At 36.4% G+C, this 17,427-nt stretch overlaps 1 protein-coding gene across 1 annotated transcript in view; it reads left to right on the top strand.

Moving 5' to 3' along the window:
• kibra (WW and C2 domain containing protein kibra) overlaps nt 1-17,427 on the top strand; it is a 98,322-nt gene that overhangs the window by 72,159 nt on the left and 8,736 nt on the right. The window contains exons 8-12 of the mRNA XM_083110269.1: nt 441-605; nt 5,206-6,279; nt 10,448-10,534; nt 13,428-13,620; nt 15,551-15,848. Of these exons, the coding sequence (XP_082966395.1) occupies nt 441-605; nt 5,206-6,279; nt 10,448-10,534; nt 13,428-13,620; nt 15,551-15,848 (1,817 nt within the window). The remainder of the gene's footprint in view (nt 1-440; nt 606-5,205; nt 6,280-10,447; nt 10,535-13,427; nt 13,621-15,550; nt 15,849-17,427) is intronic.

The raw sequence follows: 17,427 nt of genomic DNA, 5'->3' as shown, positions 1-17,427 counted from the left end.
GCAGGCTGTTTAATGGCTGTTACAGAGATAGGAGTTTTAATAGAGAGTGTACCCATGAGCTTGCATTAATTCAAAGAAAGCTCGAATCATATTTTAAATGTCGTTTGCTTGCTTATTAAATAGTATTGATTTAACAAAATTTTTGAAAAGAACAGCGTGTGAAAGCCTCCTAATATAAAAAGGAGGAAACATTGACAGCAATATAATGTAGAGCTATTTCCTTGTTTTAGAAAGCAGACTCCAGTCTAGAATGACTAACCAATATGGTGATTGAAATCAATATAGTTTCGCTCCAGATTTTATTCTTCAAGATAGAGATTAGTTAAAATTTGAAGCTACACTCTGTTTCTTCTTTTAGAATATGGATGTAAGGTTGGATATTTGTGATGTGTTTTTATTAAGTTTAAAGTGACATCATTTTCTTTTTATTCTTTTCCTAGATTGCTACTGTTTCAAGAGAAAGAGCAGTTGTTACGTGAGCTGAGAAGCATAACTCCTAGGTCTCGCACTCAGCAGGAGATGCAGGATATTAAAGCAGAAATAAAGAGATTAGAGCAAGATCTGAATAAGGCGATGGAACTGTCAAATAGAGCAATAACTGACAGGTAATACAGATTACATTTTGAACACTTAATTTGTATCAAACCTAATGTATTGTAGTTTTTAAAACAAATGAATTGTATTGCTGCTGATCTAGATACATTGCTTTTTGTTCTTATTAATAGTAGCCATGAACTTTCAAAAAGTAAATATGAATGCATGTAGTAAGACATAACTTCTATAATTTAATTAAATTTAATCTAACTTTTAACTTCCAAGCTAATCAACAGTAGTTATCATTATTATTGTTATTTTACATTAACTAGTTACACGCTAGTGTAAGCTATTGCAACATTTATTACTTAAAATTACTTATGCTTAGTTTATGTCAAACTTTCAGAGGAATATTGTGTTCATGCTTTTATATTCTGTCTGCATTGTTTCTTTTTTACAATCAATGTGTTGTGTCCCTCCCCCCTTGATTTATTTTCCTTTTTGTGTTTGAAATATCTCTTTAATTATTCTCATCTACCCTAGATTTGCTTACTTACTTACTTACTTAGTCGATCCTCTTCTACCGTCAGGTGTAGAGGTTTTGCAAAGAGCTCTCCATCCTTCTCGGTCCCTGGCTAACATTTTTGCCCTGTTGGTATCCAATCCTCTTCTCCTCAAAACTTCTTCCATCCAGCCGTCCCAGGTCTGCCTTGGTCTTCCCTTTGGTCTCTTTCCATCTACTTTAGCTTGCCATATCTTTTTAGGTATCCTTTCTTCACTCATTCTGTGAACATGACCAAACCACCTCAACTGCGATGCTTCTATTTGTTGTTGTAAAGGTTGGGTCTTAAGGCTCATTCGAATTGTCTTCCTTACTCTATCTCGTTTTGTTTTTCCTTCTATTCTTCTTAGGTATCTCATTTCAGTTGCTTGAAGTTTGCTAGAATAATTAGTTGTTAGTGGCCATGATTCACACCCGTAAATTAGTGTAGGTGCATACGTTGTTTTGTAAACTGTCAACTTTGTTTTCTTCGTAATTTCCTTTTTATTTATGAAGTTTCTATTTAGAGCATGATATAATCTTCCTGCTGCAGCAATTCTATTATTTACTTCTTCATCTATTTTCCCACTGCTGCTTATTATAGACCCTAAATACTTGAACTTTGTTACTTGTTCTAATCTCTCGCCTTCTATCTTAATGGTATGAGTTCTATGTTCTCTACTTATTATCATTGTTTTTGTTTTACTGGTGTTAATTCTCATATTTACCTTTTGTAGTTCTCTGTTCCATACATCTAAATTATATTGTAAGTCCTTTTCAGTTTTAGCAAATAAAACGAGATCGTCTGCAAAAGCTAGTTCTGATATTTGTACAGGTCTCATGAGCCAATTCCCAACAGTAAAGGGTTTGATCTTTCTTTTGCAAATTTTTGTAATTTCATCAATTAAAATTATGAACAGAAGTGGACTTAAAATGCAGCCTTGTCTTACTCCAGTTGATGTATAAAATTCATCAGATTTTATGTTACTTGTACGGATGTAGTTACAACAGTTATTGTAAAAGCTCTGTATGCTAGCGATCAGGTTATCATTCACTTTTCTTCTTTGCAGCACTTCCCATAATTTAATCCAAGGTACCCTGTCAAATGCCTTTTCCAAATCTATGAAACACATATGAATTTCTTTATTATATTCTATCACTTTTCCTGATATTTGTCTTAGTGTAAAAATTAAGTCCTGGCAGCTTCGATTTGGTCTAAATCCACTTTGGCTTTCTTCTAGTTGGTGTTCAATTTCTTGCCTAAGCCTGTATTCCAATATTCTTGCATAGATTTTACCTGGGACACTCAACAATGAAATTCCTCTGTGATTTGAACATAATCGGTTATCTCCTTTTTTGAATATTGGTGTGATCACTGCAATTCTCCAGTCTTTTGGTGTCTTTTTGTATTTCCAAGCAAGGTTAATAGTATGGAGTAATAATTTCTTTCCTGTACTTCCCATATATTTAACCATTTCTGGTGTAATCCTGTCATGACCTGCAGCTTTACCGATTTTTACCTTTTTTATGGCATTTTTAAGTTCTTCTTCCTTAATTGTGTCATCTTCTTCCAATATAACTTCTAAAGTTGTTTCATCAGCTTGTTCCTCCATATTTGTACCTTCTAACAATTCCATAAAATATTCCTTCCACCTATTCATAACTTCTGTTTCTTCTGTTAACATTTTCCCATTTTTATCTTTGAGGAATTTCAGTGGACATTCTTTATCTTTCCTCATATTTTTTAACACTTTATAAAACAGTTTCTTGTTTTCTTTATAATTATTTTCCATAAATTTACCAAATTCTTCCCATGCTTCTTTCTTTGCAAGAATGACCATTTCTTTAGTACGTTGTCTTTCCAATTTGTATTTTTGGTAGTCTTCTTTGTCTTTTGTTGTTAAATATTTATGCCATGCTTGTTTCTTTTGTTTCACTTGTTCTCTTACTTCCTCTGTCCACCATGGGGTCCTCTTCTTCTTTATTCCTATTCTGTATGTGCCACATACTTCCTTTGTTGCATCTAGCACTATTTTCTTGAAATTCATCCAACTTTCTTCCAAATCTATTGTATCCCTTCCTGTCCCTAGCTTTTCTATTTTATCTTTGACTTTCTCTTTATAGATATCCTGATATTTCTTCTCCTTCAACTTATAACTTTTGAGGGATTCTGACACATGTTTTTTCTTTGTCTTAAGATTCTTTTCTTTAACTTGTGTTACTAATTTCATTGTAAGAAGATAGTGGTCACTGCCAATTTCCGGGCCTCTCCAAACTCTTGCATCTCTTACATATTTCATTTGGTCTCTGTTTATGATTATGTAATCGATTATTGATTTTTCGTTCCTAGAGGGTTCAGCTCTTGTATATAGGTGTATCTTTTTATGGTCGAATTTTGTATTTGTAATTATAAGGTCATTTGCAATACAAAGATTTATCAGTCTTTGTCCATTGTCTGAACAGTGTTCTTCACCGTATTTGCCAATAACCATCTCAGCCTCTTCTGGATTGTTGCCTACTCTTGCATTAAGATCTCCCAGAATGATGGTATTTCCTATTGTGATATCATCTATGGTACTCTGGAGTTCTTCATAAAAAGTCTCTCTTTTCTCAACTGTTTCATCTTCGTTAGGTCCATACACTATTATTAAATTCCTTTCATGGTTATCGTCGTTGATGGATACTACCATAATTCTTTCGTTAATAGCTGTCCAGTTGGTTATGTTTTTAATATTGTCCTTGTGAATGATACAACCTACTCCTGCTCTTGCCCTCTCAGATCTTGGTACTCCACTATATATTAGCATATATCCATCCTCTAATGTTATACATCCCTGTCCTTTCTTCTTAGTTTCTGTTACTGCCAAGTATTTCACTCCTGTCTTTTTCATTTCAGAGACAATTTCTACCTCTTTTCCATTTAAACTCCTTACATTCCAAGTTCCATATATCATTGTCCTTTTCTTTCGCCAGTTCGTCGTCAGATGTTTCCGTCCGAGGATAGCTCTTTGATTACTTTTAACGAGATAAATTTTTCCAGGGTGGGGGTGTTGGCCCCACTCCCAACCCCCAACCTGGGGGACCAGGATTTTCTATCAGGGTTTACTCCCTTAGCCTTTGGGTCAACACCCTTTCCTCAAGGCAGAGGATTTTTGGTTCTTCCGCCTCCTTCGCCGTTGAGATGTTTATGCATCTTCATCCGTCGTCAGAGCCGTTGACCGATTGGTTGCTTCTTTGTCTGGCTCCTCCCCTCTAGTCTGTCTGGTATGGGTGACCCTACCGGTAGCTGTGCTATCGCCAGTATAGCCTAGAGGATCTTTAGAGCACGCAAGCCCCACCACCAGCGACAAGGTCATGCAACCACTAGGTGGGGCCCTAGATTTGCTATTAATATCTTTTGGATATTTTGTATGCTTCTTTTGTATTCTTGGTCCAAATTTTTAAAATTACCGTATTTGCTGACATTTAAGATGCAAATGAACACATTTCTTAGGAAAAAGATTTATCACTGATTTTATAATTAATTTGCAGTATTTCAAATATAAAGAAATATGTTGTCTACTTTCAACAAATAACTTACCTAATCTAACTAGAAAAGAATATATTTTAATCTTAACCTTTTCATCACACACCGCAAGAAAGAAATCGTCTAACTCAGAACATAGAAAATTTCCAGAAATTAAGGTAAACAGAAACTAAGCATCGGCATACCCTGTTTTTTATACCTATTTTTAAATTAAAAAAGTGCTTCTTATATCCCGGCAAATACAGTATATTCCTGTAGTCTCTCCACATTCAATCGTTTCAGCCAGTTATCACAATTTCATTCCAAAACAAATGCATTCATTATACTTTAGAATTGTATGACCAGATTGGATGTGAAGTTCCTTCCGGAGGCGTGCTCTCCTCCGACCTTTCATACTTCACAGCCATGCATGCCCCTTACATGCAAACCAACGTAACAGTTCTTTTATATGCTAGAGGTATTCGCATATTTCTTTGGAAGGTGAAAAGAAAGCAGTGCACAGTTCATTCTCTTTATTCTGCCAACAAACCTCACTTTACCAATTGCTGCTGTGTTCTCTTTGAAGAAAGAAATGTCTGTTTTTCACTGAATTATTCTTTTACAGATTGCGTCTTCATGAGGAGAAGCAGTTCTTACTACAGCAGTTGAAAGATGCTTTGCATTCCATGACGTTACTGGAGTCTCAGCTGAAGACTTTGTCTGCAAGCACACTGAGCATGAGCAGCAGTTCCAGTCTTGGCTCTCTCAGCACAAGCAGCAAAGCCAGCAGCAAAGGTTCACTCAGCAGCCTCAGTTTCACAGACATATACGGCATGCCTCAATGTACAAACCCTGAACAGATTGACATGGTGGACTTGCATAAACGTGTAGAAAGACTTCTTCAGGGTTCCAGTGGAATTCCAAATCCAGACTATGCAAACGTAAGCCCTGTGAACGAGGAAAGTGTCGACATGCTGGGAGTCGCATCAATACCCAGCATGACTCATTTAACCCCGACCCCGCAATCACAACCCTCCTTGTCGCCTCGCAGTTCTCTATCATCGGTCTCCCCACCAGTGTCACCCTACGATTTAGGGCCACCTCCCACCTATGAGCAAATGTACTTGACCACGGCGGAGAAGAAGCGGCGATTGGCAGCTCAATTGATGTCACAGCTAGAAAGGACACGTTTGGAAGATAGACTAGCTGAATTGAGAGTGAACCAGCAACTTACTGGCCAGATGCAAAGTAGCGAAAGTGTTGTTGTGACTTCCGTGACTAGTGTTGCAGTGTCTGCTTGTGGAAGTGTGACTGTGTCATCGAGCAAAGACATAACAAACTTCACGACGACAACCACGCAGCATAATCCGCGCCCGATCCCACCAAATATCCCCATAGTTGACTTGGTAGAACTTAACAATATGTCGCAAGGCTCTGGTCTTGGGAGACCAAGGTGTGCTTATGATTCTGGCAGTGACGTGACTAGTAACCCCCCTCTTTCCCCCATTTCTGAAACAGTGCCAGATGATTTGAAAGTGTCAGGGTCATCCGGAACGAACACGCGTTCAGTGTCAGCAGCAGTGAGTGATGAATCTGTAGCGGGTGATAGTGGTGTGTTTGAAGCTTCGAATAAAAAATCAGACAATCCTACGCTGAATGAGATGAATCTAGAAACAGCTCAAGTTCAAATTAAGTTAAGGTGAGTTTTCCAGTTATAGTTTGTACTTTTTTTTGTCTTAGACAAAAATATTAGTCTAATTAATGCATGAGCCTACCAAACTGATATGTAACTTATAAGAGGATGAAAGATAACAAACACATATTCTATGAATTAGCACCAGTAAAGTGAAATGCAATAAGTAGCAGCTTTAATTTGATATTCTCAATTCAAGCTTTGGTTATCTTTTATTCTCTTAAAGGCTTGAAAATGATATGGTAAAGAGATATTGCAAATGAGAGTCAATCAAGAGGACGGTTTATTTCCTGTATTATAATACTTTTGAGGAATTGAACATTTGTCAGAACATTTTTAATTAGGGATTGGCCTATATGAAATTGTGACCGATAAAGTACTGATATAAAATTGCAAATGGTCCTTGAAGAACCTGAATAGTTCCTTGACCTCCTTAATAAATGTTTGTTTCCAGGTGACTGCAGTGCAAAAGAAGTGGCATATTTAGACATTTACTTTTTGAAAAAGTAGGGCATGGAGATTATCCATAAAAATTATTTAAAAAATGGCTGAATTTTGCACTAAAATATAAGATATATCGGATCTCTAAAATAATCTGTAATTTTACCGATATACCTACATCAACCAATACTGATACAGTACCGATTAATCTGTCCCATCCCTAATTTTTATTAATACCATATTTACTCTTGTATTATGTGCACTTTTTCCAAAACTTTTGCTTCCAAAAACTGTGGTGCGTATTATATACAGAATAATTCGGACAGCCAACATGAAAACCGTACAGGGCCATCCCATGATTTTGGGACACTTGCATTGATTTTTCATGTTTATGGAACCCTATCATGTTATATATCATTGTAAAGCTTAAATTATGCAGTTTCTGAATATGACAATAGTATTGCATTCAAGATGGCGACACTAATGTGCAATGCGATTGAAGTAAGCTCATCACTAAATGAAGGAACGTTCTGATTTTTATGGTACTTTGGATGAAAGAAAAGATAAGGAAAAATAAAAGTAATTAAAATGTATTACTGGCCAAATACTATGACATATATGGAGTGTGTAAATGCCTTAATGGAAGAAATCTTCTGCTGCTAACTGCTAGTTTGAGGGTTCTGAAGCTGCCTCTTATAAATGTTACATTAGTCATGGAAAATATATACATTTTGAAGTTTTTTTTTTGGAAAAGGTAAAGAGGAAATGAGCAAAACAATGTATAAAATTTTAAAGGCCATTTCGCATGATTTTTCACTTTGTAATGAAATGTTCTGCAACACCAAGAAAAGCAGTGCCGTTCTGGTGGAATTCAAGCATGCACCTTCTGTCACATGGGATACGTATCACTGGTATTTGCTGGGCGAGAAATAATAGAAAATATGTGGTGCGTATTCATTGAGCACCGAGCACTGGAAATCCATAATGTAATTTTGATCTTGCTTTCTACTATTACAGAATAAATAAGGTGGTTAAAGAATTAAAGCTTTGGGATGTTAATCATAGTGGAGGGAGAGGGGGAGGTGGCATGGGTTGGTGACTTATTGTTTACACAAGATGATATTCTTCTCTTGGTCCACATAGCAACAGGTTCATTCACTTTTGATCGGCATAGCAACAACTTTGCGACCTACAACTGAGAAGCCATTTCTTGAAACTGGAAAGTTTCAATTATGCTGTGCATTATTTATGAGATATAATTTTTGGTCACTTTTCCCCCATCAAAAACCAGGGTGCACATTATACATGCATAAATACGTTATTTAGCAAAGCGTCCTTTAGTACTATTCTAGTTCTCGAAAGAAATCCTCTTGACCTTTGTGGCAGAGTGGTCAGCATGATGTACTATGAAGCCAGAGGTACCTGCATAAGGCACAGATGTATGATTGTGTTTATCCCATCATCCATTTCAATTTTCCATTATTCATTATCAGCCATAATTAACTTTTAAGCAGTGCAAAATAACTTAAATGGAGAAAATAAATCCAGCATAGGAAATCAGTGTGCCTACTTACGGATTCAAAAATAAGTGAAAAAATGTATGTGGTATAGCTGGTAACAATTCAGCATTTTGCATGATTCTTTGGGGGTGGAAGAAATATAAACAAATATCTGAACAAAAAGAGAGAGAACATAAAAGGGGATATGTAAAAACAAGTGTTGCAACTCCCTTGGCATGTTCTTTTGGCATATACAAATAAATAATGGTATCAGATATACCATACAGCAATTTGTTTTTCAATTCACTTGTGTAATGTGGTATGTCAGTAACATTTAAAAATTTTGAAGACATTTACGTTTGCTCACAATTGTAATTGTTGAAGGTAGTTAACTAGCTGAAAATTCTCCATGTTCTAAGTTCCAAATACTAGCCGGCCCCCATGGCAGAGTGGTTATCACATCGCTCTATGATGTCAGGGGTCTCGGGTTCGAATCCCAGCCTGGGCATGCATATTTGTGAGTGTCCATTCTTCATTTTCATCATATCATCACTCATCCCCATCTTCGCAATTAGCCAAAAGTGGCACAAAAGTGAAGTAAAAGCAAATCAATAAATCAATTAATACCAAATACTAGAAATTACAAAAGAAGTTAACAAATTGGATGGAGAATATCTGTACAGAAATAAATAAATAATAAGGAAGAGAAAAAACATTGGCATCTGAGCATCAAAATGTGCAGTCCTATTAAGATAGAGAAATATTCTAATCCCATCAAAAATTAGTGGAAATCAATAGTCCTTTGCTTATCAGGTAAGAGGGATAGGAGATTGTGATGTAATGTTCATTTCAGATCAACAATGACTTCATTTGAATATTAATCTGTTTTAGTAATCGAGGTGAAATTTAGAATACTTCTAGTTTATTCATTTTCTTTTCTTGCCATCTGGAGGAGTGGAATTGTAAGTTTTGGAGGTTATGATGTCTAAAGATACTTTTCCCTGTTGCTTTTTGAATGACTGTTGTATTTTTCCATGAAACTATGAGCTGATATTTGTTAACCTTGGTCTTCCTGTTTATTTGCATGTTACTGCTGTACTGTTTGGGTTTGTATTATCTGCTTTTTCCAGCTGTTTATTAACAAAGAAAATAACAAAATGGACAGATCAAGGACTACAAAATGAGGAACGTTGTGTGTTCATGTGTGTTACATTCTATGTCATATTTTCTAACCTATGTTGAATCACTGATTTATTACATTAGAAATATAATGAAAATATCTAAGCTTAACACTGACAAAGTGAAGACAGAGTATGCTAGAAAATGTATAGACCCAAGCAGAATAGCAGGATAAATATTACATGTAGAGGTTGCGCATTGAGCTATGGCGGAAAGATGTACAGTAATTTCATGTCAAGTTACCAATTATACATGTTGTGAATTGCAGCAAATTCCCACATGTACCCTCTCCACCCTCATAAGTAAGACACACTTCTGCATGTGAGGAACATAAGGAATACATTTTACTGACACTTATAATCTACATTATAATAAATTTTTGACTCCTAAAGTGGCATGCGATTTTACTCTCCTGTGCCTAAATTGTTTGTTCTACTTTTCTTTTATGTGGAAAAACTGTATAATTAGTGAAATGAGTTCCACTGATTGTTACAAACTGAATAGTTGTAGTCTTTTGTGCATTAATTTTCTATGATTTTTCATTGTTTATACAGTAAGTTCTATGGATCCATGGCATGTTTTCTTTATTAACTATTTTGTCCCTCGTAGAAATATACTAAGTGGATTCTTGGATGGTTTGAATTATAAATGAGACATAAACAACATTATTAGCATTGGAGTCTATCGTTTGTGCATGTGTGTCAACTATGACATTTCAGGTAGGTTGTTGTGTTTGTAAAAAATAAATAGAAGAAAAATTCACGCATGCTGGAATGACATGACATTATGTGGCATTCCATAAATATGGAAAATTTTCTTACAAAAGTGCTGTGTGAAGCTAATGCTGCATGTTAGTTCAAATGTATATTTAGATAATAATTAGAAGAGTATACATTGCTCTGGTCATGTTATATTTAAACTTTTAAGCTGTATTTGTGCATGTTTTATATTATTATGTGTTGTGTATAGCTGTTTAATAAAGACAGTGTAAGGTATAGAAATATTTTTTGCATCCTGTTATATAGTATATATAACAATCTTATTCCTCCTTTCAGGTATTCACTCTGTGATGGTCTGTTACATGTAGGAATTGAGAGAGCTCGTAACCTGGCAGCCTTATTTATTCCTGAGAATTGTAAAGTGTAAGTATAACCTTAAAAGTAATGCTCACAAGCCACAGAAAAAAGTTCACAGCATATTCCTTTTATAAAATCCTGTATGAATTGTAACACTCTTAATGGAGTCATTCTCAACCAGACAAACTCTTGTAACTAGGAAGCACTGGCTGAATGCAGACAAACTCTTTAATTAGGTAGCACTGGCTATATGCAAATTATCCTAGTGCTGGGGATGCTTTATGAGAATTCTCTTAACTGGAGGAAAGCTTCACTCCAAGTTTACTCCACTTTAAGCACTGCTGCCCAATGAGAAAAAATCCTGCAGGTGGCCTTGTCACACACAAAAGGAACTGAAGACAAAAGCAGAGAGAGATTGGCTCATTTTAAGTCTGTCGTTGTTAGCAAGACTTTATAGTCATCATAGATTATCCTGCATTTGGCAATGAGAAACGCAAGATATCTTAAAGCCTCTCTACAAAACCTATGTGAAGCTGACACATGATACAAAAGCAGATTCACATGCACTGTTGAAATATGCAATGACTTGGATATAGAAATTCTTCCATTCAAAAGAAAAAAGTGTCTCACCGAATAATGATATGCAGCAAACATGAAGTCCAGTTTAAACCAAAAGGGAAAGAATTGAAACCTTGACTCCCTCGATATACGTTTCAGTCAAGAAACTGTAGGCTGACTAACCTAATGAAGAAGGTAAAAAAGTAAAAAAAAAAAAAATATGTAAAGTGCTCCCCTGTGCATAGCACCATGCCATGAAGGCGTATAGGGGGTGTGGGGGTAACGCCCCACACTTTCTTGATCCGGTCGTGAGTGGGGGTGATGTGATCAGCATCATGCCCCTGACCGCCTTTACCCCCCAGGGTTTCCCCCAGGTACCCATGTTATTCGACGCTGGGTGGGCGCCGGGGCTGCTTCCATCGTTAGAAAAGTTCCCGGATTTGAACCGGCCGGGGATCGAACCCGGGACATTTAGCATGGTAGTCAGACGCGTTACCGACTAAGCCACCGCGGCCACCAATAATAATAATAATAATAATAAAAGGTAAAGTGCTCCCCTGTGGTTAGCACCATGCCATGAAGGCGTATAGGGGGTGATGTGATCAGCATCATGCCCCTGACTGCATTCACCCCCCAGGGTTTCCCCCAGGTACCCATGTCATTCGACGCTGGGTTGGTTCCAGAGCCGCTTCCAACGTTAGAAAAGTTCCCAGATTTGAACCAGGATCGAACCCGGGACCTTTAGCATGGTAGTCAGACACGTTACCGACTGAGCCACCACGGCCACCTAATGAAGATCTCAAGCTTATTTCTGCTCAGTTGATTGTGACCGAGATTGAGGTAGATGCAAAAGTCTGACTTCTAAACAGCTCTAAGTCGACTTCAATGGTTCAATGGGGAATTGCTCAAGTGGTTAAGTGATTCTGATACTACAACTGCAACATATCCAATTTTTTGTAAAGTTCTGAATATTTTTTGTTTTTCTGTGGTTCTCTAAGATGTCACATGTAAAAACTATTTTGTGATCAACATGAGATACCATTGCTGCGTAGGTTTGTGTCAGTATATGTTACTGTGGAGGTGTTTGAAACACTTGTACCACGTGAAAGAAGAGTAATGTTGTATAATCAGATATTTTCGTAAGACTGCAGGAGTTTATTCTAATGTCGAAAAAACAGTGTTTACACTATCCAATATTTCTAAATATATGTATATTATATATATTGTGTGCCTTTAATTTGCAATTGTGTATGTAGTGAAAGCCTTAGTTTAAGAAGAGCATAAATTTTGTATAGATTCGGCTTTCCTTTACTAAATAATGAGTTCCATTTCTACATGTACATTGGGAGTATGATATGACACATTAAAACAGTGAGATTGAATGAGGTTTTTCCTTAACTTCCATCAAGGCGTTTGCCCCTCCCCCCCCTAATCAGAGGGTCTGCTCATGCCTGTGGCTAACATCAAATTAACCTGACTGATAACCAGAGAACATTTGTTCGAATCATGTTATAGTGCTGGTCCCCAAAGCAACCCCATGTCAGGTCCACGTGGAGTGCAATAAATCGTCCCCTGAAACCTTTCCCACCAATAGCGTTCGTCCAAGAAATGACAGCTCTCGTCAAGTCCACGTGGACTAAATGAGATGTTGCTAATTCAATTTCTTTAGAGATTTCTAAACACGAGGTTGCGGTTCTCTATCTTTGCTAGGTTGTGTTATTGTTTTTTGCTATTTTTTTATGCAATATAAAGACATTGGGAGTAAAACGTCGCAGTGAATGAATGGATGTCTAAACACTACAGGTAAAAGTGACAACAGTGCTTTGCCGAAAAACAGGTGGTGGCTCGAAACCAGACGGGTCCTGTCGGCTTCCTCTGGGGTTCTGTCAAAGATACCGAACTGGTGATACGTTCAAGACTAACACTTTACCATCTACAATTCCTATCATAATTAGAGTAAAATTTATTAACATGTGTAATCCTAATATCAGCCAAATTGTAACAAGAAAAGTGGTAAATGACAATAGCCTCTTACTGTAGTCAATTTCTACAACATGGCCCATTTAACTACAGTATTTAACACTCAATTTCTACTGTAAGTACTGGTAATACTCACTATATCAAACTGAACGTAGTTTGTCCACAACAAATTTAAAAATGTCTTGCTTGTCCTTTTCTTTCTTCAAAAACATACTTTTAGTACACTTCGACAAAAACATTAATTTTCCCAGGAACACAGTAAATTTTCCTGGGATTTCCAGACTAGTAGACACCTCGACAAATTTTAAAACCTTGCTTTATTTACCTCCTGATGATATAACAATGTGATGTAATTTATTTATAATTGCATTCTCATTAGGTTTATTAGCATTGTAATATTGAATGTCTTTTCTCGTTGCAGATGTATAAAGGCAGCATTGCTACCAAGTTCATCCAACGTTACTCTAGCATGTTGTACAAAAGCCGTAGAGGATTTAAGGAAGCCAACATTTGGAGAGAACTTCCCAATGTCTGTACCCATCAACAAGCTGTATGCAAAAACACTGCAGGTCAATGTGTGGTGCATTGATAAGGATCAGCAGGAGGAGTGTTTGGTAATTTCTATTTCTTGAAATAATTTCTAAATAGTAGTAAAGCTTGCACAGAACCTGGTATAGACATTAAATTATATCGTATGTATATGCTTACATTTTTCTATTTTGTCCTTAAATAGGGTTGTGCGCAAGTCAGTGCCTAACCTAGAATGTGTTTAGTAGTGAGCGATGTTTGATTTTTATATATTATGGTATAAAAAGACAGGTAACAATGGTGATGGGTAGCGACCGGAGTTTAAAGGGAAAAATTTTACCCTAAAAAGGGAAAATTATTGCCAAGAAAGGAAATGAAAAAGGACTATAGTTTATTTTTGCACTCCACTAAAAATATTATTTTAAATGAAAGCACAATATACACCATTCATATATAAAAAGGGCTACATTAAATTTTGTATGAAGTAAAGTAAAAATGCAAGAAATTTAATGTATCACTTTTTATATATGAATGGTATATATTGTGCTTTCATTCAAAATAATATTTGTAGGGGAGTGCAAAAATAAACCAGTTCTTATTTCCTTTTTTTGAAGGTAATGTACAGCGAATAAACTTACCATCAGTTTCGATGAAATCTTCCTTGAAACAGCTTACTGCATTCCATAGCTTGCTCCCACTTGTACAGTCACGGACACTTCTGGGTTATAACAATCCCATTAACTTTCAATGCAATCATTACAACCCAGAAGTGTCCATGACTGTACCTGGCTTTGCCATTTAACTGACATGCCATACTGTCACACAGTAAAGTTATTTTATTCTACAAAACTTCACAATAGAAGTCTAAATCTAGCAAATAGGTACACTTTCAACCCAACAGGCATGTCATGCTGCTTACAATGTGGTTCTTACTGCTTAAACCCAGATCGCATTGTTGCAACAATAGCTGCAACGTACTCCCGACACTAATGTAAGGTAGGAGGAGCTTGTTCTTTCTTTCCTCTAAGCTGCACCAAATAGACATTCGTTGAATGTTTTGTTTAGGGAAAATAGTTGTACATAAGATTTGATATCTTTTCAATAAAGGGACCAAGGAAGATGTTTTTTAAAAAGGGACAAAAAGGGAATGTAGGCTGAAAAACTAGTCAATAAAGGGACCAGAAAGGAAAATGTTTTTAAAAAAGGGGGAAATAAAACTTGAAATGTGGTTGAAAAAGGGAAGTCAAAACAAAACCATGTAATCTTGTTGGTGGAACATAATTATCAACACTGTTGTTATTTATTCCATGATCATTGTTGAAAAATAAAAAACTGAATTCCCTTTAAAATCTAGTCTCTAGTGACGGGACTCTCTATGTGCTGAACACTAAAACTCACTTTCAGGCATTAGTTCTTAAAGAAACTGTTATTTCACAAACTTAGTTTTATTTATATGTGTTATTTTACTTTAAAGGAAGTTAATAACAGTGAATTTCGGCAACAGAGTTGAAGAATGAAAGACAAGTGTGTTCATTAATTTGAGGTGCATAGAGTATATAAATAAATGAGTTTTGAAACAAAGAGTGCAGTAATAGTTGCAAGTTCCTCTATAGGAACTAGAACTGGCAGTCAATGTATTTTTAACTGGAATGATCTTTTTTCTGAGGGGGTGAAATATTTTCTTTGAGGAATTTTTCAATCTTTGAATTAAACACTTTTCTCTACGCACAAGCTCTGTGCTCAACTGTAAACTATTGAACAATTACTGAAGTTCATATATTTTTATAATTAATATACAAATTTGCACCTTTTTTATTCTACATTTAACGTTTGCTGAATGTACAGTCAAGTCGGGCCCTGTACAACCTATACATGAATATAGTATTTTAACTTTTTGGGATTTTCATGTGTAGAAAAATTTAGTTACAGGAATGCAATGTTATTGCTGATTACTGTATAGACATTAAATTATATCGTATGTATATGCTTACGTTTTTCTATTTTGTCCCTAAATAGGGTTGTGCGCAAGTCAGCCTGGCCGATTTCAACCCAGAAACCACGTCCATCAAGTGGTACAATATCCTCAGCTTCCACTTCATGCAGATGAGCAAGAAGCAGAGTGAGCTGACCTCGGAAGCTTCTCACCAGATGAAGAACTCCTCAGATGATACTGCCTCTTCACATCCAAGTCGCACGTCTCATGACAAGCAGGAGAGTGAAATCAGTGTGTACAGACAGGGAGCCGTGAAGGAGGAGAGCAGTGATGAATCCACCATCATCTCATCACAAACGTCAACACTCACACGCAACCAAGGTAAGGTTCCTACCTGTTTATCTTGCAACTATTTAACACTGCACTCTTTCAAGCTGACAATAAAACCCAATAACATTTGAGAAACATTCTAATTTATCCCCCAAAAAATAACTTGATATCAAATCAAATCGCAATGCTTATATTCATTAAAAACTAAACAATTTATTAGGTAAGCTAGAATCCCCTGTACACATTGCACTGCACCATGAAGGCACATTTAGGGGGATGTGGGTGTAGGGTCCACATTCAGGGTGCCTACAGACAAGCAGAAATGAAATTCCCCGACTTTTCCAGGTTTTCCAGGACAAATTTTATATTTTTCCCTGACAATTATAAAATAATAAAAGTCATACAGATTGAGGCATGTATTGTGTAAAGTACTAATATTATCTTCAGGGAACCTCACTTTGTTTCTCGATTATTTGAATTCAAACTGCAAAATTGTGAATTTGGAAAATTATTACAAATCACAAGCAATTCGAGCAAAAAGGTTCCAATGGCATCTGTATGCGGAGCCAGTGATCAGAGCGTGACACGCATATGCAGGCAGGAAGAGATGGCATGTGGTTGTAATCTGGTGCAGTTGTTTTACGTCAGTGCTAAGAGAAAAATGGCAGCTCTCAAACAGTGTCCGGCTGACTGCAAGATACATACGGTAATCAGATTTGGGCACACTCAGAAGCCAGCATAGAGCCATCAGCAATCGAGTGAGGTGTAGAGACCAAAGTCTTGAGTGACAATATGGCAGTGTTTGGAAGTAACTAGTTACAAGTACCAGTTACTTTTTTGAGAAAAATGTAATTGTAACTAGTTACTTTCAAAAGTGAGTAACTGTAACCGAGTTACTTTTGTACGATAAAAGTAACATTTTAAGTCACTTTGCAACACTTAAATTGCTTTGAAAGTTTCGTAAATTATTGGCAATTTAGGACTCAAAGTGAGCCGCAATTTAGTTTCTGCTGTGATATATTGATACCTTAATTCTTGCAAACAATAGATGAAGAGAAAAAGAGAAAGTAGTTGTAGTAAATTTGTCTCCTGGCATTGGTCAGTCTGTAGGCTCCAGCCAGGAGCCAGGCATTTCAAGGTTTATCCTATGTTTCATCTTTCATTTGGTAGACCTGAATTCCAAAGGGATATACACACCTCTGAAGAGGGGTGGATTTCCCAGAAGCAAGAAGATAAGATGAGAATTCCTTCCTATTGCTGACAGTTTGCCATTGTCAGTTGTGTGCTGTGAAGTGTGTTTTGTTTCTGTAGTTTATTCCTCTGTGACCTTATAACTTCTCCCTTCTGTAAGCAGCATCCAATAGTTTTTTTTCCTTTACTATAATATCGGATTAAGCTGAAAAGGGACGTACTGCAATATTTCAGTGTTCTCATGAAAGAATTGAACAATACTGGTAGTATGAACCAAACTGACGAAGACTAGAGCTAGCAATTGCGCATATGAATGGAAAACAATCCAATTGTTTCCACGTGATTCCATTTATCTGTTAGTAGTTACCTTTTTAAAAGTAACTTTCCGAACACTGCAATATGGTCATAAGATGGTGCACACAGTTCATGGAAGGCCGAT

This window comes from Lepisma saccharinum, chromosome 1 (assembly GCF_977018435.1).
Source record: "Lepisma saccharinum chromosome 1, izLepSacc3.1, whole genome shotgun sequence".
NCBI classification, from domain to species: domain Eukaryota; kingdom Metazoa; phylum Arthropoda; class Insecta; order Zygentoma; family Lepismatidae; genus Lepisma; species Lepisma saccharinum.
Note: the sequence above shows the minus strand (reverse complement) of the source record. Positions and strands in the feature narration are given on the sequence as shown.